General features: G+C 47.1%; 1 protein-coding gene and 1 long non-coding RNA gene across 3 annotated transcripts in view; one reads left to right on the top strand and one right to left on the bottom strand.

The window, feature by feature from the left end:
- The window catches only part of LOC142578612 (uncharacterized), a 79,582-nt gene that overhangs the window by 35,655 nt on the left and 21,900 nt on the right, over positions 1-22,027 (top strand). Inside the window, exon 2 of one of the 2 annotated variants that reach the window (XM_075688026.1) lies at positions 5,591-5,806. In XM_075688026.1, the coding sequence (XP_075544141.1) occupies positions 5,591-5,806 (216 nt within the window). Of the gene's footprint in view, positions 1-5,590; positions 5,807-21,684; positions 21,813-22,027 lie in introns of those variants that run through there. The other variant, XM_075688027.1, reaches the window with a different exon arrangement.
- The window catches only part of LOC142578613 (uncharacterized), a 48,115-nt gene continuing 31,870 nt past the window's right edge, over positions 5,783-22,027 (bottom strand). Inside the window, exons 2-3 of the long non-coding RNA XR_012827276.1 lie at positions 15,716-15,959; positions 5,783-5,888 (exon numbers count right to left, since the gene is read on the bottom strand). This is a non-coding gene — a long non-coding RNA (uncharacterized LOC142578613). The remainder of the gene's footprint in view (positions 5,889-15,715; positions 15,960-22,027) is intronic.

Genomic DNA, 22,027 nt, shown 5'->3' with positions numbered 1-22,027 from the left:
CGGGATCGAATCCCGGCCACGGCGGCCGCATTTCGATGGGGGCGCAATGCGAAAACACCCGTGTGCTTAGATTTAGGTGCACGTTAAAGAACCCCAGGTGGTCAAAATTTCCGGAGCCCTCCACTACGGCGTGCCTCATAATCGGAAAGTGGTTTTGGCACGTAAAACCCCAAATATTATTATTATTATTATTATTATTAGCATCTTTTCAATACAGTGCACATCTCTTGATGCGCGCATAAGCGCAAACACCGGCAAAAGAGCGCGGATGGCGCTGACAGTGTTGGGAGCGTTTCGACATTGTCTCGCTGTCACTGTTCCAATGGCAGGTATGCTTTTCATCGCGTTTCCATCTAAAGAATGGGCGCTTCTGGTGACGCTCGTGTTCAGTGACACTTCTCTCAAAAAACGTCGGTGTACTGACACAAACTGTTTGCCGCTTCCACATGACTTAATCGCGTCTGCCAACAGGTAGTTTTATTGCGTCACCAACACGTGGTCACCAAGCAGTTACCGGAAAGGAAAAAAAGTGTTGCTTGTTTTTTCTGACTTATTTTCACAACCGGAAACATATACGCATGCACGTACCCTTAAGTTTGTGGGATGTATTATTATTATTATTATTATTATTATTATTATTATTATTATTATTATTATTATTATTATTATTATTATTATTATTATCATCATCATCATCACATTGTTCTGGGCAGTAAAGCTCTTCTGAGGAAATGTAACTGAGACCAGTAGTTTGCACATTGCAGATTTAAATTCTTCAGAATAATGCTCTTTCAGAAAAACATCTATTAACGCGAGAGCGTTAGGAGCCCCGTGTCGAAAACAATCCGGCGCTGGTGCCAAAGCCGGCAGCGTTGTCCGTATGAGAAAAAAAAAATTATCTGGAACAGCGCATTCCGATCCACACAGGCCCTGGGCGTTGCTGCGCACAGGCGTTGCTGAACTACTCGAGTTTCTCAAAGTCAAATGCGTAAGAAAATTCGTAGAGTACGACTTACACACAACCTTCAGGCATAATAGCGTCGGATTGTAATTTAAATATAGGAGAAAACATAATTCTGTAACACGGACCCTACAAAACAAGCCCCTTTTCAAGCTGCCGTTTCAGGTGTTAGTAGGAGCGGCGTGCCCCCTCCTTCCAACACCATCCAGATGGCGCTCATCTCCGTGCATCCGCGGCAGCGGCGGCGCTCACCGTAGGTAAAAAAAAAAGAACCAGAAAGCTCGCCGTCGTGCATAGCGTTCGCCGCCAGTGTTTCGAAGGAGACGGTTAGATAAGCTACAGTTGTGGGGAAGCGTGAGAAGCAGTCGGGGTATTTAATTGTCTCGTTCCACTCTTAGAGGCGAAGCTTAAGCGTCCTTCAATTTTTTTTTCGTTGGTGACATTATTGCGGAGACCAAAAATAATATTTGCAATATTATGCAGGGTTTATCGAATAAGTGATTTATTTAAAGAGTAAAATTCACGCACTTTATTCATATTATTAGGGTAATATTCCTCTAGAGCAGCGTCGATGAAGAAGATGCTTTCGATCTGGCATGCGCATTCAACCATTTGGTTAAGTGTTTTCCCTCCTTGTAGATGTGTTCTAAGTACGTTTCCGCGTTGCGTCCGCCTCCACGTAACAATATCTTCGACGTAGGTTTCAAGCAACCGGGCCCATATTCTGTTACATTCCAGTTCATACTCCATTCTTGTCATGCGTGGCCGTTCCCAGAAAAAACAGTGATGCGGCGATTTCCGATTCTAGAAGTCGTATGACGATTCGAGCAGTTGTTTTTCACCGACATAGCTGGTTTAGCGTCACTTTGTCGACCCACAGCGCTAGTTGGCGTAAGGCTGCCGTGCTTGGGGGAAGAAGCCATGCAGGGTTACGGAGAGCGTTTAACAAATGAGTACTGTAAACTATGCCGTACCGACCTTTAGCTGCGGTCGCTCTCATGTGCTACAGGGCAGAGTTGCATATAGGAGACTAATTTAGCCTAAACGACCGTTGTCCGGTCGAACGCCGTCTAACCGTTCGACGCGCGATCGCGATTGGAAGTGTGAAATCAGCAGACAGTCAAGTTCTATCCAGACATAAGCGCTTTCGCTGGGCGCTTGCATTCCGCTCGGACGGGCATGTTGTTCAGACAACCGCCTTGCGCAGAGCGGTCGCGCCGGCAGGAGATCCTCGCTCAAAGTCGATTGAGCGGAGCGGGAGAGCGTGCGTGGTCGTTTCGTGTTGGAGCCGAGCTGATAGCGCGTTAGTCGCGTCCCAGCAAGATGTGCTTAACAAAATACGAGGTCCACGCAGTTCCCTGCAGTACGTGTGAAATCGGAGCATAAGCGGCGCTCAACTGCCTAATGAAGGAGTGTGCGCTTAAGGCTCACTCACACTATAGGCCGACCCGACACCGATTTCGGTCTGCCGACTGTCGGCGACAGCGTTTTCTCCTTCGTGTCGGCGCCTCTGTCACACCGCACCGACGCCGACAATCTGCCGACGGTCGGTGGAAAGCTCGGCGTCGGTGCACTGCGACAGAGGCGCCGACACGAAGGTAACAAACGCTGTCGCCGACAGTCGGCAGACCGGGTGTCGGGTCGGCCTATAGTGTGAGTGAGCCTTATTGGTCGAGGCCGTTGTACACAGCAAGTCGATTACCTCGTATAAATAATGAATTGTCATGCCTTTACCTTTCGAGGGTTCCCACACGTTTCCGTGATTCGTGCCTTCCCTTGAGCCCGTGCAGATAGGCTTCGAGTATTCCTTTCCGCCAATCTGCGGCCATACAGATGTTGTTTCCATTTATTTTTCTGTTCTTCTGAAAGGTGCTTGCACACGCCAGATGCCCTGGCGCGAGCCACTCCAGAGACATGCGCAGTGGCGCAATGCCGACGCCCCCACATGGCGCTGACAATAGCTGCCCGCGCGGCGGCCCTCTCGAACCCAAATCTGATGCGATGTCAAGGTCGAAGGCAGATGGCGCAACTGTATCGCGGGGGAAGATCTCAAGCGCTCGATAGGCGGTTTCGTGCGTAGTGTATGCGCCATGTAAAGGCACCGAGAATGGGCTGACTCAGCACGTTGGATCCCGGTGAGAGGCTGACCGCCGTTCTGCGGCGATCGACGTCGGTGCGGTTTCCGCCAGGCTAAGGGGTGTGGCAGGTTCCTGTTTTGCGTCCTTTCGTGAAATACAAGCTCGCGCGAACCTACACCTTATTTCGCAACCAACATATGTTTGCGCTTTTAAGCAGGCGCTTGTAGCGGTGCCAATTATTGCACGTCGGCTGGCCAGTGTGCTGTAACTTCTGTCAAGGTATCGCGTGTAGGGTATAGGAAACAACCGCGAGCGCTCGTATTAAATCGAAGCTTTCTACGTCTCACTGATTCGTCCGCTAGCCCTGAAAACGCACTGCAGGAAAGCCAACTTACACATCTGCGTAGAACACTACAGTTTACATTCGCAGTACCGCGCCAGCATCGACTGGCCGGCCGGTCGATTGATAACCGCGCGAAGCGACGAGCTCACCAGCAGTAGCGCATGCGCGCAAAGTTCACTAAAAGCGCAGGTTGCGTCTGCTAGGCATGCTCTGCCGCGATTAATTGAGCTTCCCTGCTTATCGGAGACAGCAACTGCGCTTGAACACGGGCTTGTCTCGGGATCTGGAATAACAAAATCAAAGCCGCAAAGAATAATTATTGAACGCCACCCACACGAACTGTATATATCTGCATTGCATTAGGCGCGTCACACAATGCATTCCCGGCAGTCAGGTGGAGCGCACGGCAGAAGAGGCTGCCGTACGCGAACCGTCGTCAGTGAACGCGTGTGTGCGTGTGTCATCAAGGGCTACACGTGATCCTGCATAAAGGCTGCGCAAGTTAACCAAATGTGTCTTCATTCAACTTGAACGCTACAAAAAATACGATCCTAAACAAGCAATCAAATCACATATATTATAGCAACTTAGCATTTCCTGGGTTCGTTGCGTGGTCGTTGGCTTTGAACTTTGAATCTGTTTGCATTGCCTGAGAGCTTCGCATTCAACCGTGTTTCTTTAATTCTGTAAAAAAGGGGCTTAGAAATTTTTTTTTGCCTGCTTGCCAAGCTGTAGGCGAATCACCTTGATCGTCGCTATCTTTGACGTTTGGTTTTGCACGTGCCTTGAGAACCCTGGCTTCATGTTGGTTTCTGTTTGCGCTTGCCTTTAGGTGTGTAGTAGACTGACGACTTGTATCGCAGTGGCCTTCACATTTCTCAAGAGCACGGATCACTTCATGGTGCAAAGTTTTTCATTCATCACCAAGAAAGATGCTGGTACACACAACGCACATATTGGTTCACGCGGAATAATACAGTGCTCCCGACCCAGTCCACTCGTTAACCGTTCTGTCGTCTCGTATGCACGGGAGCTTGACGCGCGCACTAACGCTCCTCCAGCCGGCCTTGAACTTGCTTCGCGGGGATAGTGCGCTGCTGTCGTTCTTGCAGACATATTGATGAAAGAAACTAACTGGCAAAGTCCGGCTGTAGAGCTGCCCGGCAGAAAAGGCGGCAGACCCAGCTGACCACTTCGAACGCCTCAGCACGGCTGCAAGCCTTTCTGAAGTGTTCAATTCACTCGTCATTCGCTTGTACATTTTCTCGTTGTATCTTATCTTGTGAAGATACTTTCTTTTCGTCTTTCACGCATGCATGACAGCCACACCAGGAACTGTAATAGCAAGTTTTTTGAAAGACGAACGCTTCAGCGTGAGCGAACTGGTTCTTCGAATCTTCAGTTCTGCTCTGCTTATCTTGGTCTAATTGGATTGAGCCTCATTGCCTGTCAGGTATATTTATTCAGATAAGATTGCTTCTACACTGATGATAGCGGGGCCTAAATGCAAATCCCAGAGGGAGCTCATAAAATGATCATATCTATATGGGTCCATATTCTGTTGTCATAGAATTTCCCGTCACTGCGGTTGTTTTGTTGCTTTGTGTCGCAACTTGACCGTGTGAATTCTCCCCTTCCCACTGTTGCATAGACTAGCCAAAACGCAGGAATAGCAGCATTACGTTCGTAGACCTTGAGCATAGTAAGTGTCGTCAGTGCACCTATAGCAAGAGAACCAATCTAACGCTATTCTTTGGCAAACTTTCTTTGCGAACCCTCCCAGAGCTCCCTGACTCTGGCTGCTGCGGTCTTGTGGAATAGCCAATTCGAAAAAAAAAACAGAAAGAAAGTCAATAAAAAAATTGAAACACGTTGGGACCTTGGTGCCCCAGCACAGCAACCCGATGCTTTAATCTGTAGGTCACATTCGCACATGTGTCGACCAGCTAATCACCGCGCGTGCCACACTGCGTGGCGCGGCTACGCTGGAGAGCATATGCCCGCGCGACCCTTTGTTTTTTACCGGCAGCAAAGAGATGGGCAAATAAATGGCATTTAATGAACGGCTCAAAAAAGCTTCGCTTCACATAGTTTCCAAGCCAGGAGTAGTGACTGCACATGTTTGTCTCAATGATTCCGACATTTACAGCCACAAATGAAGAATGAGCCAGTTGATCGATAGTGAACTATGGTTACGCCTTCCCGCAGCCCTGCTTGCGAGCCCGTCGTCTGGTCACAGTGAGGACCACTACGTGGGCTGCCCGGCGCCCCGTTCTCCCGAGAACGGCCTGAGCTTCATCTTCAACAGGGGCCGCCTAGTGCGCTACCGGTGTCACCCAGGATTCACACTGCGTGGTCACAGCCAGGCGGTGTGCCACCACAACAGCTGGAACAGGCCTGCTCCCGTGTGCCTCGCCAAAAACGGTAAGCCACCCCACTTGGCACTCTGCCTTCTCAATTGGCAGGAAAGATGCGATAGGACACTGGCAACCACATGGCAGCGAACCTGCATGGAATCAGAAGAAGGAAATAAAGAGCATCATGGTCACGTAGCCAGACTTTGCAAAGGAACTCTCCGTGAAGCCCCTCCCCTTTACCCTCGGAGTATCGGCCCAACACGTGATCTCTGAGACTCAAGCTATTGGCTGGGGATATTTGGTTCCCGGTAGTCTTTAATCGATGCGTACTTGTTCGGCTGCCCTGCCGTAGCCTGCAGAGCGATAATGCTAAAACCTACCGCGCGCTTCAAAATGACAATCTCGCGTTAGGCCAATGCCTTTAGCTTCAATCGTGTTGCGCATATTGGCGGCGAGGAGCTACGGAGTCGCCATCTGTCGGAAGCGCCTAACTTGCGTAGCATGAGGGATCACGCGGCGCGCTCCTCATAGGTTTCGCTTACGGCGCTCAATAATAACACCACGCGGAAACCCTCCTGGACACTTATGCAGCTACTCTCAAAGGAGGGAAGTTTTTGACGTTCGATATAATAATCTTGGGCAAACTGAAAGCACAGAATCGTCTACAGACGCTATCTCTTTACCGTAAACATACAGCACGTGAACGCCACTTTGCGCGGTAGCCGCGATGGAGTAACCAGAGCCGGCTTCTTGCGTGAAAGGTAGGCAAACGCTGAGAGTAAGCTATGTGAAATATGTTCTTATAGTGGGCTGTCTGTACAAACAAATGGGACATAACAGGTTGGAGCCTCAATGCAGCGATCGCACGGCTTCGCAGCGACCGGCTGCGCGTCTGCATGCATGTCCGCGCACAATGTTTTGCTTTCGCTGTGAGCGCGTTTTCGCACCATGCCGGGAGCTTTAGGCCGCAGCATATGGGCATTTGACAGTACACTCGCAACCATTGTTGCGTGGTCGCTATCATAACTGTTCATTCCGTTATAGAGACTTCGACGCCTAGCTACGGCGAGTGTGATGAGCTGTCGCGACGATTCAATCTTTCTTGTCTTCTAAATTCTTGGACATTTCAATATTATTTCTCAAGTTGCGTCGCACTGTATGTTTATCGCTCTTCTCAGCGTGCGATTTCCCTCTGCTTGATTTTCGATTCATAACACAAACATGACCATATACCGTGCCTTTTTATAATGCGCGTCTTACCGCTCCCTTTCCGTTCCCGTGAACTTCCCAGTATCTAGCATCAACAAGTTCATAGACCAAACCGTCATGACATTAGCCGGGCAGCAGGCGCGGGCGAGCGTCTCAGTGCATGTTTTCTGCTACTCACCGAACATCGCGCAGTCCCGGCGCCGTAGCAGAAATGTTCTTCGCGTCTGTGCTTGCTGCATACCCGAGTTGTAGCCGATGGCTGTCTGCCGGTTCTAAGTTTCGCCAGCCAAGCTTCACGCAGCTCCTTGCCCTGTGGCTACGTGTGAATAAGGCTGGCACCGGGCTCCGTTGCCTGTGTCCGGCACTGCGGCACCGAGCAGTAGCCTACCATGCTGCACGCCTCCAAAGGTAGCCACTACCTATTATAGTACTTTCAAATGTTGTCAAGCAGACAACCAAGGCGGTAAAGCCTCCCCACTTAATCAGAACCGTGGCGCGGGTGGAACTTTAAACCTTCATTTTCAGCTCGCTTCGGCGCTGCCGAAGCAGCCGACGCGGCCGCTGTGTACACGTGATCCCTCATGTCACGTCACGCCGACAGTGGCGCTAGCTTTTCCAGTGGTCGAGCTTGCTGCCAATATGCTGCGCAGAGTTCTCTTCTAATTCTCTCCTTTAGCAGTGGAGACTTGGTGGAAAGAAATTTGTGAACAACGAATGCCTTCTTCAGGAAGCGCAATAACAGCAAGTCGACCAGGAAAACATCAAACGGGGAAGCACGAAGAGATAGGTTTCATATTCTGTGCCGACCTCAGTATTGGGCAGCTCGTGAAGAGAAAGACCAATCGCAGAGTGATTCTCACTCCAGAGATTATATTGCAATGGCCGAATTGTCGAAGCTAGTGGTAAAAATATACTTACCGTTCGAAATTATTCGACTGGCTCTGAAATTAGTAAAGAATGTAGGTAGCATAAGATTAATTAGATGGAAAGAAGGCATTGGAAATATGACGAGCTTTATTGGGCCCTAATAACCTTTTCTGGGGCGAGTTAGGGTTTGCTGAACGGCATGGTATTGTTGCGCAAAAAACTGGAAAAGAAACATTCCAAGAGACATACAGAAGAGATAGAAAGACGACTGTCAGATATTCAGCGGCAGCAACGATAGCTCAGCTGGATCCGCGAAGTGGCACGCAAGACGTGATGGCGACAGCGCTGTCTAGCGTGGCGATCTCCTGACTTCGAGAGACGCGTTGGCGACAGGACTTTCTCGTGACATTCTTCTTCGTTACGATTGCCCCTTGGCTGAAAAAGGAGCCGTCTTGGCGACCTACTGCGACGACGAGACGATGGGCTCATGATACGGCTTGAGCCTGTTTACATGAATAATTTCACAACCCTAGCGACGGTTTTCACTTGGGGGCATCTGTGGCTCGACGATGTAGTTGACGGGCGAAATTTTGGCAATGACACGATAAGGACCGTCAAATTTCGTTAATTGTTTGAAAGAGAAGCCAGAACTCGTAAGCGAGACCCAAAGCCATACAAATTATTCAGTTGGAAAGGTAGGAGCAGGTCGGCCGCCGTCGAGTCGAAGCTTCTGGCGGGAATGGAATGTGGTAGTGAGGGAGCGGACAAGCTGCCGACATTCCTCAGCATGTTAGTGGCGGTGGAAACTGGAGTGCACTCTGAAGCGTCTGAATGCGCTTCTTTCACGGTGCGACGGCGCATGCGCCCTGCCCTAGCAGATTAGTCCCGAAACGCTTTGGAAGGGACGCGCGCGCGTGGCCGCGCGGCCAGATATCGGGGGAAAGTACCCTGAAAAAAAAAAAAAAGCTCTTGGACGCGCGCTGTTGCAAACGCTCGTGCCGTGTACCGCGTTGAAACTCTACTGGTAACTCGACGTCGGTGCGGTGCCGAAAACGTGCGTAAGACTGCAACTCCACTTTGAAACAGAAAAGGGCCTTCATCCGGACTGCACCGTGAACCGCGCAGTTGCCGCCTTGCATTGACGACTGTCAAATTTATCGATAAACCCGTGCGTTACACTTGGGCGACACTTCAAAAACACGTTGCTGACGCCGTCTTCTTGTAGTGTCGACCCACTGTTGCTGGTGGTGGCAGCGCGTGCCTGACTTAATGTACTGTTTTAAGGCGTGGTAAAAAATGGTCTATACGAGACCGACAAGACGCTGACGATTGGCCGACTATTCAGCGTTGTCTCAGTGAGACCATTTGATCCTAATAGGCCGACAACGACGCAACCGACGGGTGCGAGTTGTCGTATAGCGCGACGGGCTTTCGTGTCGACAGCACCGACAAAATCAGCGTGACGACCGTGATAGCTTGACCGAACAACACGTGATCAGCCGTCGAACCGACAACGCGATAGCTGCAGCTCATTCGCTTGTAAATATAATTATTCGCGCTCAAAATGCGTCGACATGCCTTCGAAGTTAAAATGCAAGAGCTTCAGTCCTCTCAAGCCGTGCACGTTAAGTTTGAACCAATGTTGATCCTGTTTAGCGAAGTTTGGGTTAGGCCTGACCCCGTTGAGTTCGTGCACTCGCTACCGATGGAGCTGAACTTAAAAAAAAATAAGCAGTGAGGATGAAGGAAACCGTTGTTATACTTCAGTTGTGGCCATATAGCGATTTGATAAGTATACTCATCACTTCGCACGGCACATACACAATAAGCGGCGACACAGCGCTGTGCCAACATCTTGTACTTTGGTCACCGTACCCGAACGCTGCCAATCGCATTCCCGTAGATGGTGGGTCTGTGTGTGTTGTTATGCTGACATTTCTTAATTCCAAAGAAGCATTGTTTACCTCTGCGTCAAACAGGAAAGGAGAGATAGTGCATTCGATACAGCAGCAATATACTCGCTCAGTTGCCAACGGTGTCAGCGATGGCATCCGCCTTTTTGCGAGAGAACTACACTGAGTATAAGTGGGGACTTATGCAGAGCACAGTTTTTCTCTAATAATACTTTATAGCACGCTCAAACTGTAAGTATGATGAAGTTAAACAAAAGCGAGAATCAGTAGTAGCACCCCATAATATATATGTGTCTGTATCACAGTTGCAGTTGTTTAAGGGACTCGGCCGCTCATACTGACTCGTCTGTATGTTGTGCTACGTTTTGAGATTATTTCACATCAGCGATGCGCCGTTTCTACAATAACCGAAGCTTACAGCGATCTAAAGATGTAAGGGTAAACAAATGCACCGCTTTGGCAAATCCCACGTGGAAGGCTGCGCTCGAAGGCTTCTTGAATATGCGAAATGTTTAGTGAATGTATAAAAGAAATACAAAAAGCGATGTGCAATCGCAGACATCAGCGACAACGAACTCAGCCGCGTCGGCAGACGGAACTCAGCGTGCCTTTATCGGCCGCGCTGTTACCACAACAGCGCACTCGGGCCTGTTTACCCATTATACTTGATGGGTGAACGACATGCTGCCCCGGAGAAACCATTAATTATTGATCACGATCCACGAACCGCACAACCGACGTACACTGAACATGGGCGCAGGTACACAAATCAACCGGCGAAATCCCCGACACCCTTCCAAAACGCTTTTAGCGGCGTGCGTCAGGGGGCAGCACAAGAACATGAAAAAGGCGGATTATATGGAAAAAATTGTGTCAGTGGTGCAGGAATGTTCACGGCCATAGCGAAGAAAAACGGAGAGAATCCGTTTGTGGCTTGTTTGGCGGTGTTTAGGCGCATGTTGCGAACGCTGTACCAAGGTTCTCTATGGAATGCTCCGAGGCGACATACATGGACAGCATGTCGCCGAGAGTACGGTTGAACAGTTCCGCCAGGCCATTGGACTTGCTGTGATAGGTGGTGGTGATGTGAGGTATAATGCTGCAATGATGAAGCACAGACTTGACTACTCTAGAGAGAAACACGCGCCTGACAAGAAAGTTCACAAAGAGCGCCATGGCGTAGAACGATGTGACAGAAGATGAAGGAAGCGACGTCATGCGCTGTGGCCGCTGGGAGGGCAGCGGTTTCCGCATGTCGCGTCATGTGACCAACCGCGACTATGACCCAGCGGTTGCCAGCAGCCGTACGTGGGAGAGGACAATATGACTGAATCCCGACACGGTCAAAGGGGCAGACTGGGCATGGAAGTAGCTGCAACGGAGCGGCTGGAAGAGGCGGAGCCATATTTGCGACGTTGGCAATCGGTGCACAAGCGGACGTACTTGCTGACGATATTGTACATGCCCCACCACTGATATCGAAGTCAAAGGCGCGTGTAGGTCTTGGACACGTCACAATGGCCACACTGCAGGTCGGCGTGAAATGAAGCGCAGATATCGCTACGGAGTTTACGTGGGACCACTAGAAGCCACTTGACGTCATCGCAATGGTTATTTAGGCGGATAGCTGCCGTGGTTGCTCCGTGGCTATGGGGTTGGGCTGCTGAGCACGAGGTCGCGGTATCGAATCCCGGCCACGGCGGCCGCATTTCGATGGGGTCGAAAAGCAAAAACACCCGTTTACTTAGATTTAGGTGCACGTTAAAGAACCCCAGGTGGTCGAAATTTTCTAAGTCCTCCAATACGGTGTGCCTCATAATCAGGTAGTGATTTTGGCCCGTAAAACCCCGTAATTAAATTTTAATTTAATTTAGGCGGCAAAGAAGTCCATCTCGAACTGCGAAATGTGATTCATCATCATCATCATATGTAATTTATATCTCGTCCGAGCGAGGGGAGACTGGGACTAAAGGCACGCAGGCCTGACAGAGGTCCCAGACCCCACGGTTACAACAGCGGATAAAATCAGTACAGATGAATACAAATATAACGTACATATATATTTTACACAAGAGATCATAAATTCATGAACAAAAATGATTACAATATTTGTTCGGTAGAACCAGTAAGCCTCATAAAGATCAGCACAGTATGCGCTCTTTGTTAGATCATACATGTCTACACACAGAGGCAATAAAATGAAAAAATGTTAATAATTAGTGAAAGCAATGTCATCGGCGAGTAATAATGCATTAAGCTGTTTTTTATAGGTACTTTCTGAAGCACTGAAGTTTAACGATTCTCCTACCTTGTTTACTATTTCTGTCGACTGATATATGAAAGTTTGTTTACCATAATTTGTTCTTGTTTTCGGTAAGTGTCTGGTATTCCGGCGCAGTGCATAACGAGGTATATCATCGTTGTCTATTTTGGTGAATAATTTTTGCTTGTGTATGGTCATCAGAAGTTTATTATAATATATTCTGTCTGCTCGAAGAAGGGAGTAGCGTTGAAATAATGGAGCTGTTTCAAGGTCTACAAAACGGCCATGGTAATTGCAGTATATACGAAGGGTTCGTTTCTGTAAGAGAATTAATTTGTTGTAGTTTGTTTTTGAAGTAGTACCCCAAACCAGGACCCCGTAGCAAAGTTTAGAGTAAATGAGAGTATTTTATAACTGTTGTTTGAGCCAAAGCGGAATCAGCTGGGTTATCCTGTTAATGATACCGACAGATTTAGAAAGGTCATTGCATAGCATCCTTATATGCGAACTCCAAGATAAATGTTCGTCAAACCAAACGCCTAAGAATTTTTGTTCTTGGACATGATTAATTGCTATACCATTGTAATTAATGTTAATGTCATTAGGTATGGTCTTGTTACGAGCCCTGAATAAAATGTATGTTGTTTTTGCAGTATTTAATTCAAGACTATTTGCACTCAACCACACTGATAAGCGATTTAGATACGCATTAACACTGACAGAAAGTTCAGAAGTGTTACTGGAAGTAAAAAACACGTTGGTATCATCGGCATACATTGCCAGGTCAGGGGAGTCGGGTATTCGTACAATATCATTTACATAAATTAAGAACAATAGTGGGCCAAGTTTTGAGCCCTGAGGTACACCCTGTTTTATAGGCAAAATGTCAGAGGTACTAGAAATTATCTGAACAAATTGGCTTCGATTCGTTAGGTAACTTCTTATTAAATCATTAGCGACGCCGCGTATTCCGTAGATTTCTAGTTTATGAAATAATATTTTATGATCGATCGAGTCGAAAGCCTTCCGTAAATCTAGAAAAAGACCAAGTGTAACCTTCTGTTTTTCGATGTTCTCAATTATTTTATCCTTGATATCTAGAAGGGCTTGCTCTGCTGACTTATTCTTTTGGAAACCATATTGGTACTTTGAGATTACACTGTGTTTAGTCAAGAAAGACCACAGCCTGTCAACTACGACGCTTTCGAAAAGCTTTGAAAATATATTTAAGACCGAAATTGGTCTGTAATTTGAGACTTGATCTTTCGCACCACCTTTATGTATTGGTGTTATGCGAGCGGTTTTTAGAGCATCTGGAAAGATCCCTGAAGATATTGACAAATTAACAATATAAGCTAGAACGACACTTATTTCGCTTGAGACATATTTTATCGGCTTCGGTTGAATTCCGTCGGGTCCGGCCGAGGCTGTGCTCTTCATTTTGTTTATCAGAGATTGCATCTCAACGCTATCTGTGGGTTGTAGAAAAATGGAGCTGGTCACCAGTGGGATGTCGATTGCATGAACCACTCTTCTTTCGCCTCCCCTCGATGTACATGAACCAGCCTGAACGAAATGTTCGTTCATGCTCGTCATTTGACTTTTGTGCAGTAATGGTGTCTGGGACGCGATACTCGACTTTCTACTTGTTATATTATTCTCTGCGTTCCATATCAGTTTCGGTTCGTTACGTATGCTAGAAAACAGTTGTAGATAGTAATCTTGTTTAGCTTTCTTCAGTTTGCTTTGTAGATGATTTACGAACTTTTTGAATGTCGCCAGCTGTTCTTGGTCACGTGTTTTTATGAAAAGGTGGTACATCGCATTTTTCTTCTTTATCTCATTATACAAATGACGGTTTATCCAAGGTTTTCGTACTTTCTCATTTCTGGTACGTTCATATCGTATCGGGAAAGCTGATTCATAAGAAGTTTGTATGCTGGAAAGAAAAATGTTGAAAGCTGCGTTAACATCACTTTCATTGTAGACCGCCTGCCAGTCTATAGCTACAATTAATTCCCGAAAGTGTTGTAACGAAAAATTATTTATTATTCGACGATGACAAGGTGTCCGGATAGCGCGAATGTTAGTGGAATTGATAAAAGAAAATAGGGGTAAATGGTCACTTATATCACTTGTAAGAACACCGGCAAGTACTTCATCTTCATTTAGGTTTGTAACACAGATGTCAATCAATGTGGCACTATTCTCTGTAACTCTGGTTGGTAACTTAATGTGGTTTGTGCAGGCGTGGCAAGCTAGAATTGATTTCAGATGTCAAGCCCACGTGTCATGTGAGGTCATGTCTATGTTTATATCTCCCATGATTATCACAGGTTCATTGCTAGAACAGGCGTACAATAGCAAAGCGTCTAAAAAATTGCAAAATATTTCTTTCTCGCCAGAAGGAGGTCTATATATTACCGATGTCATGGTCTTTCCTATATATATAGTAAGGCATTCTACGTGTTCATTAATTACAGAGAATTCGTCCACTACGGTAAAATGTAATCTCTCTTTTATGTACACAGCTACACCACCTCCCCTTTGATTGATTCTAGTTATGTGCTGCGAGCGATATTCATCAAGAATAGGTATGTGGTCATTTTGTGATAACCATGTTTCGGTGAAACATATAACATCAAATTTATTTTCTATTGTCGACATCATATTCTGAATTTCGTCTACTTTGTTCCTTATACTTCTGGCATTTATATGCATAGTCGAAAAACTTTTTAAACCTGTGGTTTCTCTGTTGAGACGAAGGATATCATAATAATTGTCGTCGACTATTTCAAATCCCATGCTAAAATAATTTTAGATGTAGCGTATGTGTTCCTGGTAGCCTATTCGCTCTCTAAGCCATTTTTTCTAGGTCACTTAGGGAAGTTATGTGGATCACCCTTGAAGTTTCAGTTTTCCGTGCCAACACCCGTCCTTTTGATGTCCAAACGAACTGCCAGTTTACCTTGTATTTCTTCTTGCGCGCGGCTGAGAGCAGTTTCTTGTTTGTTTGTGTCAGGTGTTCATTTACATACACCGCGTTTTTAGAATCTAGATCTAGTTCTTTACATGTCAGCCACTTCTTTCTGGCCGTGGCGAGCAATTCATCGCGCTTCCTTCGTTGGACGAAGCGGACAACAATGTTGTTCATATCCTGTTTCGGTGTCGGGACCCAGTGGAATGTGTCAATGTCACTTTCCCGGATGATTTCTTCAAGGGCAACGCCAACTTTTTCAACCATTTCCATGGCGTCAACTGTTTTCTCGGTTTTTGGAATCCCCCTGATTTCGAGATTATTCAATCTTTGATACTGTTCAAGGTCTTCGATTTTTTTGTGTCAGTTTTTCGTTTTCCTCCCTTAGGGTGCTATTTTCTTTGAGTAGCTGCTTAATCTCATCCCTTAAGGCTATGAATTCCTTTTTGAATTCGCTCACTTCATCGCATGTATCGGAACAGTATTTTACACTGTCGTTCAGTTCTCTCAAATCCGTTCGCATGTCACGCTTGAAGGCTTCAAGCTGTTTAGACAGATCCTTTATCTCTTTGGCGTCATCTTTCCCACCCATTCTCGGCACTATCAGGCAAAAGCGGGCACCAACACAATCAATTCGGCAACAGTGCACACGAACGAAGTACAAAGTTGGATGAAAGACCAGAGCAGCAGCAGCAACGACAGCATGAAAATATGTCAATGTAAAGGTACTGTAGTTTCAGAACTAACCTGTACAAGAATAAGAGGCGACTCAGATGCTGCACGTTATGCTGTCGCCGCTGCTGCTTTGACGGTCCGGTGATATCGGATTGTATATATAGGCAGGGGCCACCGGAAGCAGGTAGACTGTCCCCGGAAGGTGGGCATGCGCAGGTGCAGAGGAACCCACGTGTCGTCGGTCTCAGGAATGATGCGGCTGGTAGGTGCGGGTAACAAGCGGGGTGGGCTGGTCTGATGAAACCGGGCTATTTGCCTGTACAAGAATAAGAGGCGACTCAGATGCTGCACGTTATGCTGTCGCCGCTGCTGCTTTCTTGACGGCAGAGCGCACATATAGCTCATAAGTTTCAGAAGAGTGGCTATCCGTGGGTCCTTTTGCTGCTCTGAAGCTAAGTCGATAATATGAAAAGGTAACAGAGCGGACGTCAGGGGCGAAGTGCTGTCGACGTCGGGTGGAATCGCGAACGTGGTAAAGCGCGTCGGCGTGAGAATGTTTGCGCCCCGAGCGGCAGACTCGCCCCAATGCCGTGTACCTGTGGACGTTAGGGTCCGTCGCGCGACGCCGCCAGAGGGATCTTTGAGGGACGGAATTCAGCAAAGCGCATGGTGGTCTGCGACGATGTCGAAAGGTTGATCGGGAAGGCAAGGCCGAAATTTGGACAAGAGCCCACACAATGGCTAAATGTTCCTTTTCACTCACAGAGTAGCTCGCCTCAATTTTGGCGAGAGTTCGGCTACGACGTACGTTACGAGGTACTCGCCAAAGCTAGGTTCTCGTTGCGCTAGCACTGCACCCAGGCCGAGGTCGCTGGCGTCAGTGTGAATTTCCGTAGGAACATTCGGATCGAAGTGACTTAAATTGGTGGCGAGGTAAGTAGACGACGCAAGGTGGTAAATGCGGGGTCCCACTCTTCTGAGCTGGTAGAAAGGTCACTGGTGCTGGCAAGCAGCTGTGTCAGGGGTGCAATGATGGTAGCGAAATTTCGCACAAAACAATGGAAATATGAGCACAGGCCATCGACAGGCCACAGGCCTATCTAACCAGGCTAACCGCACGCTCGGATTCTTACGGCGCCATTTCATAGCTTCTAACAGCACCGTTAAGCTTCATCTGTATAGGACGTTAATAAAACCTAAACTAGAATATGCTTGCTCCATGTGGGATTCTAATCGGATAGCCTTAATTACCATTTTAGAGTCTGTTCAAAACCACGCCGCCCGTTTTATTCTTTGAAATTATTCCCGAACAGAAAGCGTATCTGCAATGAAATCTGCACCTGGTCTTTCCTTTCTTTCTCCGCGTCGTAAATATTTTTGCTTATATGTCTTTTCATAGAATTTATTATACCAACCCTATTCTCAAAGATAAATTACTCCTCTCTCCATCTTATCTATCTTCACGCACTGACCACAGCTTCAAGGTAGGAATACCGCAATGCCGAACTGGCCTTTGTGTGAATTCATTTATTCTTCGAAATGGAAATGACTGGAACCATCTCCCTGCCGCATCACTGCCATCACCGACGTCAACAAATTTAAGAAAACTGCCGCCGATTCTGTGTGCTCCTCCTCTCTGAAATGCCTCGGGTCCTGAGAATGCTGAAATAAATAAATAAATAAATAAATAAATAAATAAATAAATAAATCAGCTACGCAGTGCCTTCGAACTACGAAGGCCCTGCGAAGCTACGAAGTGTCGTCGGCTTAGAAAATTTGGTCAAGGCATAGATCTTAGCGGGATCAGGAGTACGCCATGTTTGGAAACAACGTGGCCCAATATACATAAGTGGTTAATAGTTCTGCACTTAAAAAAAACTATATATATTTTGATTTAAGCTGCAGGCCATTTTGCGTAAGGCAGGTCAAAACTTCTTTCAAGCGTTGAAGACGTGTCTGGAAGTCGGGCGCAAACACCACGACGTGGTCTGAATGACGGAGGCATGTTTGTCACCTCAGGCCTCGCAAAATAGTGTCCTCCATCTGTTCAAATGTGGCCGGCGCACTACAAACGCCGAGCGGCATGACTTTAAATTCATACAAGTCGTCCGGTGTGACAAATGCGATCTTACATCAGTCAACCTCAGCCATGGGCACCTGCCAGTATGCAGAGCGAACGTTTAAGGCAGAAAGAAATTCGGCTCCTCGTAAGCAGTCAAGTGCGTCGTCTATGCGCGCTAAAGGATAGACATCTTTTCGAGTGATCTACTTGATGACTGAGTAACGGCTCGAGTGAGGATGTCGGTCAGCTTCTCATCAATAACACGTCTCGCTGTGGCTAAAACCCGGAAAGGTCGCTGCCGCAGAGGAGCATGAGAGCCAGTGTCGATGGTGTGGGAGACAGCTGTCGCTCGACCCAAAGGAATACTGCGGCAATCAAATGAAGAGCTGAATTGACGAAGAACGGAGAATGAAGCTCGTCGTGCCTAGTCGAAGCAAGGTTACGGCTGACTTATGTTGACTGCAGGCAAATGGCAATGTAGGATACACTAAAACAAACTATACCACAGCACAGTTACAAAAAATGAAACTACCCGTTTTGCCTACACATGCACGCACATACCACAAACATGCAAACAAATAAAGTCTAAAAAAAGACACCTTGACGAAATACAATTTAAACCAGAAGAAGCGGCACAGATGCACTCGCGTTATGTAAAAATTATTGCGCACTGTGTAATAAAGACACTTTTATAGCGTAACGCACGAATGCGATTGTCGAAGAAGTCCTGACGTCAAACAGTTTATATACGTACAGTTCCGTCAAGAAACAACAAATCAGATCGAGTTATTTAGCTTGCTGTCTACAAGGGAAAGAAATTGTAGGACGCTTAACCTTCGCCTTGGAGAGTGGAACGCGATGGCATTCAAAGATCCCTGACTGCTTATCACACCTCCCCGCAACTGCAGCTTACGCCTAACCATAACAGACAAGTGCGTCTGGTATTCTGGGAAGCGTCGGGCGGTTAGCCGGATGAGAAGCTAAGCACGTGAGCGGCCAGATTGGTGGCGCCAGCTGGAGGTGCTAAGCAGAACCACACAAACAGAGCCAATTATTATATTCTGCTTAGCTGCTGGCGAAAATTTTCGACAGCGGCGTAATCGTGTTCTAAATTACGCTGCTGCCGTAAATGTGCACCAGCAGTGAAGCAGAATATAGTAGGTTACAGTCATTTTAGCGCTGTGTTTTTCTGGTTGTGCTCTACACCACCAGGCGGCTGCACCGTTCCGGCCACTCACGTTTACGCCCCCGCCTGTCCGGCAATCCACGCAACCGTTTGCCGGAATAGCGGACAAGCTAAAGGTCCCTAATGTTTACCGGGTAACGCTGTCGGTGAACGCTGTGCACGATGGCGAGCTTTCTGGTAGAAACGCGGCCTCTTGCGTGGGCTTATCTTCTGTTATTGTTTCGCACTTTTAATATTTAAGTCTGGCAAGATTTAACATAAAAGGTATGCGCTGTCGGTGTTTTGTTTCATGACCTTTGTTTGCGGGTTGTCATTCTCAAAATTTCGAGGAGTAACTGTATCAAGAATGTAAGACAATGTGTGAGCAACTTTAGTGATAGAAGAACTTTAGTGCCGTATGGGATATGTAGGTACAATTCCCGCTCGCGGGACGCCAACGCCGACTACGACGCCGACAGCTGATCTTCTGCGACACGGCGCACATAACGCGTTAATACCGTAGGGCTGTCGAAGTACATCCTCCCGAGGCACCGTTGTTTCCATCCGTGCCCGGTTTTGAGGTCTGCTTATATCAGAACGAAGGATTAACACCTCGCCCAAATCGCAGTTCTATTGCATGGACCATTTATTTTTGTTATACAGAAACCATGTGCATGCAGCTTGCACTAGTGGTGCAAGGCTGCAGTCAACAGTGGAGCTTGTGATCACCTAGGTTTTACTTGGCTTGCCTAAGGTGTTTGTAGGTTTTGCGAGGTTATGCTAGGTTTTGCTAAGTTGTTGGTAGGCTTGGCTAAGTCATTTCTAGGTTTTCTAATATTTTTCTAGATTTTTGCAGGTTTCTAGGTTTCTGGGAAGGCTTCGCGAAGCACTTGTAAGGCCAAACTCCGCTATTAAAAGTTGCGCACGGAGTTTATGGTAGAGAAGTTCACAACCAACCAAAGTTGGTCACAGTCGCGACAGCTGCGCCCAAACTCTGTGCCGAGGAATTCGCGCCGAATCGACCTTCCGCACGCCCCATTTCGCTTGACGCTGGACGTTTTCCAGCAGTCGGAGGCCGGGATCGCTTTGTCGGCGACGCCGAGCGTTCAGATGCCGACTCTCGCGTTCCCTGGACTGAAAGTCGGGATCCTCGACTCGGCGTCGCCTCTGCTCAGCCGCAGCTTCGGCGCGGGGTTCCGGATGGCGGCGACGCATCGCTTCTCGCGTGGCAGCACGGCCCTCTGCCTGGCCAGCCGCTTCTTCTTCGGGCGTCCTCCGGTCTTCTCGTGGTAGCAGCACGTACGCACGAAGTAGACTACGTGAGAGGTGTGTAGCTGCGCCGGCTGTTCCCAGCGTTTACTCGCCTGTGACGTCACGACTCCGCCCTACGCACATGGGGGGCGAGGAGGTTATGTGGTTCGGTGCTGTCGCAGGCAGTTGCTAGGCAATGCGAGGCCGCGCACAGCTGGGCTGTTTTCTGGTAATGCTCCATGGCGGAACTGGATGCTTAAACAGCTTCGTGGTTAAAATTGTGTCCGTTTGGCTTAACTTATTGCGACAATGGACTTAGTGTTGATCATATGGTCGACACTTTATGAGAAAGGGCTCCACAGAAGCCTCTGGATTGTCGCGTTAGTCGCAGTTGGAGGTTGGCAACTCAGTTGCGGTAAATGTTTTTCTGCAATCCCGTATTGAAATGCTGGAAAAAATATATTCGCTCGATGCCCGGTTCTCATGCCTTCCCGCATAAGCAGGGCGTGCCGCATTGCTCCAGGATGTCTTTCCGCAGTGGTCGCATGTCCAGTGGCTGCCGATCGCGGCCGTCTCAGCTTTTATTTATTTATTTTATTTATTTAATACATACTGCGGGCACGAAGTCGATGCAGGGTGGATAATACGATGCTATAGGTCACAAGTAAAACAATGTCAATACAACAAAATGCGGAAACAATACTACAATAATGCTGTTACAAAGGTAAACAATCGTGATACAAGTTTTATAAAGGCAAGTCATTCCATTGATTAATGGTGCGTGGAAAGAAAGAGTATTTAAATAGGTTGGTTCGCGCAAAATAGGAGCTAAGTGCAATTTGCTGATGTTGGCGAGCAAGCCTCGTTGCTAGTGGACTCGCGTACGTCGCCGCGTGGAGCGCCGATTTGTTATTAAGCAACCGAGAAACAAAGTCAAGCCGTAGTGTTTTTCGACGCGATTCAAGTGTATGAATATTATTAGACTTCATTAGTTCAGTTCAACTGTATTAAACAAAACAAACAAAACACAAAAACAAAAAATAAACAAACCGTCTTTGGATTCGTTCAAGTTTCTTTATGTTACATTGAGTGTACGGATCCCAGATAATACAGGCATACTCGAGCTTCGGTCGAATTAAGTAGTAATAAGCAAGCAGTTTAACAGAGGACGGGCCTGTTTAAGCTTGCATTTGAAAAAGCACAGTTTACGGAAGGCAGAGAAATATATATTTTGCTCGTGAAGGTTCCAGGACAGGTTGCTGCAAACGATGCCACCTAAATATTCATAGTAACTTGTTTAAGTGCAGAGGAGCCTAGTACATAACTATAAAAGAAAGATGTTTTCTTGCGGGAAATGGGCAGAAAAACGCTTTTTTCGACATTCAAGGTCATCCCCCATTGAGTGCACCAATAGAAAATGTTACTGAGGCTATCATATAGGTCATCTTCGTCAATAGTGTGGGTGATTTCTTTAAGCAATACACAATCGTCCACACATAGCCTTATTTGAAAATTCGGCTTTACAACGTCAACAATGTCATTCACGTACAGGAGGAACAACAAAGCGCCCAGTACAGTTCCGTGTGGTACTCCAGATGTCACTGGAAGACAGGCCGAGTGATGCCCACCTACATCCACGAACTGTTCGCGATTGCTTTGGTATTCAGCGATCCAAGAAACAAGTACTTCTGGTATGCCATTGTTCTTTAGCTTATATATTAGTTTAGAATGAGATAGCTTATCGAAGGCTTTACTAAAGTTCAGAAAAATTACATCAATTTCGTTGTTATTTTCAATGGAAGAAACAAGAGTGTGAATGACCGTGATTAGTTTTGTTACTGTTGAATATCCCTTTCTGAAACCATATTGAGAGTTGGTTAGAATTTTGTTCTCACAAAGAATTTCA

The sequence above is a fragment of the Dermacentor variabilis genome, chromosome 4, assembly GCF_050947875.1.
Source record: "Dermacentor variabilis isolate Ectoservices chromosome 4, ASM5094787v1, whole genome shotgun sequence".
NCBI classification, from domain to species: domain Eukaryota; kingdom Metazoa; phylum Arthropoda; class Arachnida; order Ixodida; family Ixodidae; genus Dermacentor; species Dermacentor variabilis.
This window is presented reverse-complemented; position numbering and strand designations above follow the sequence as displayed.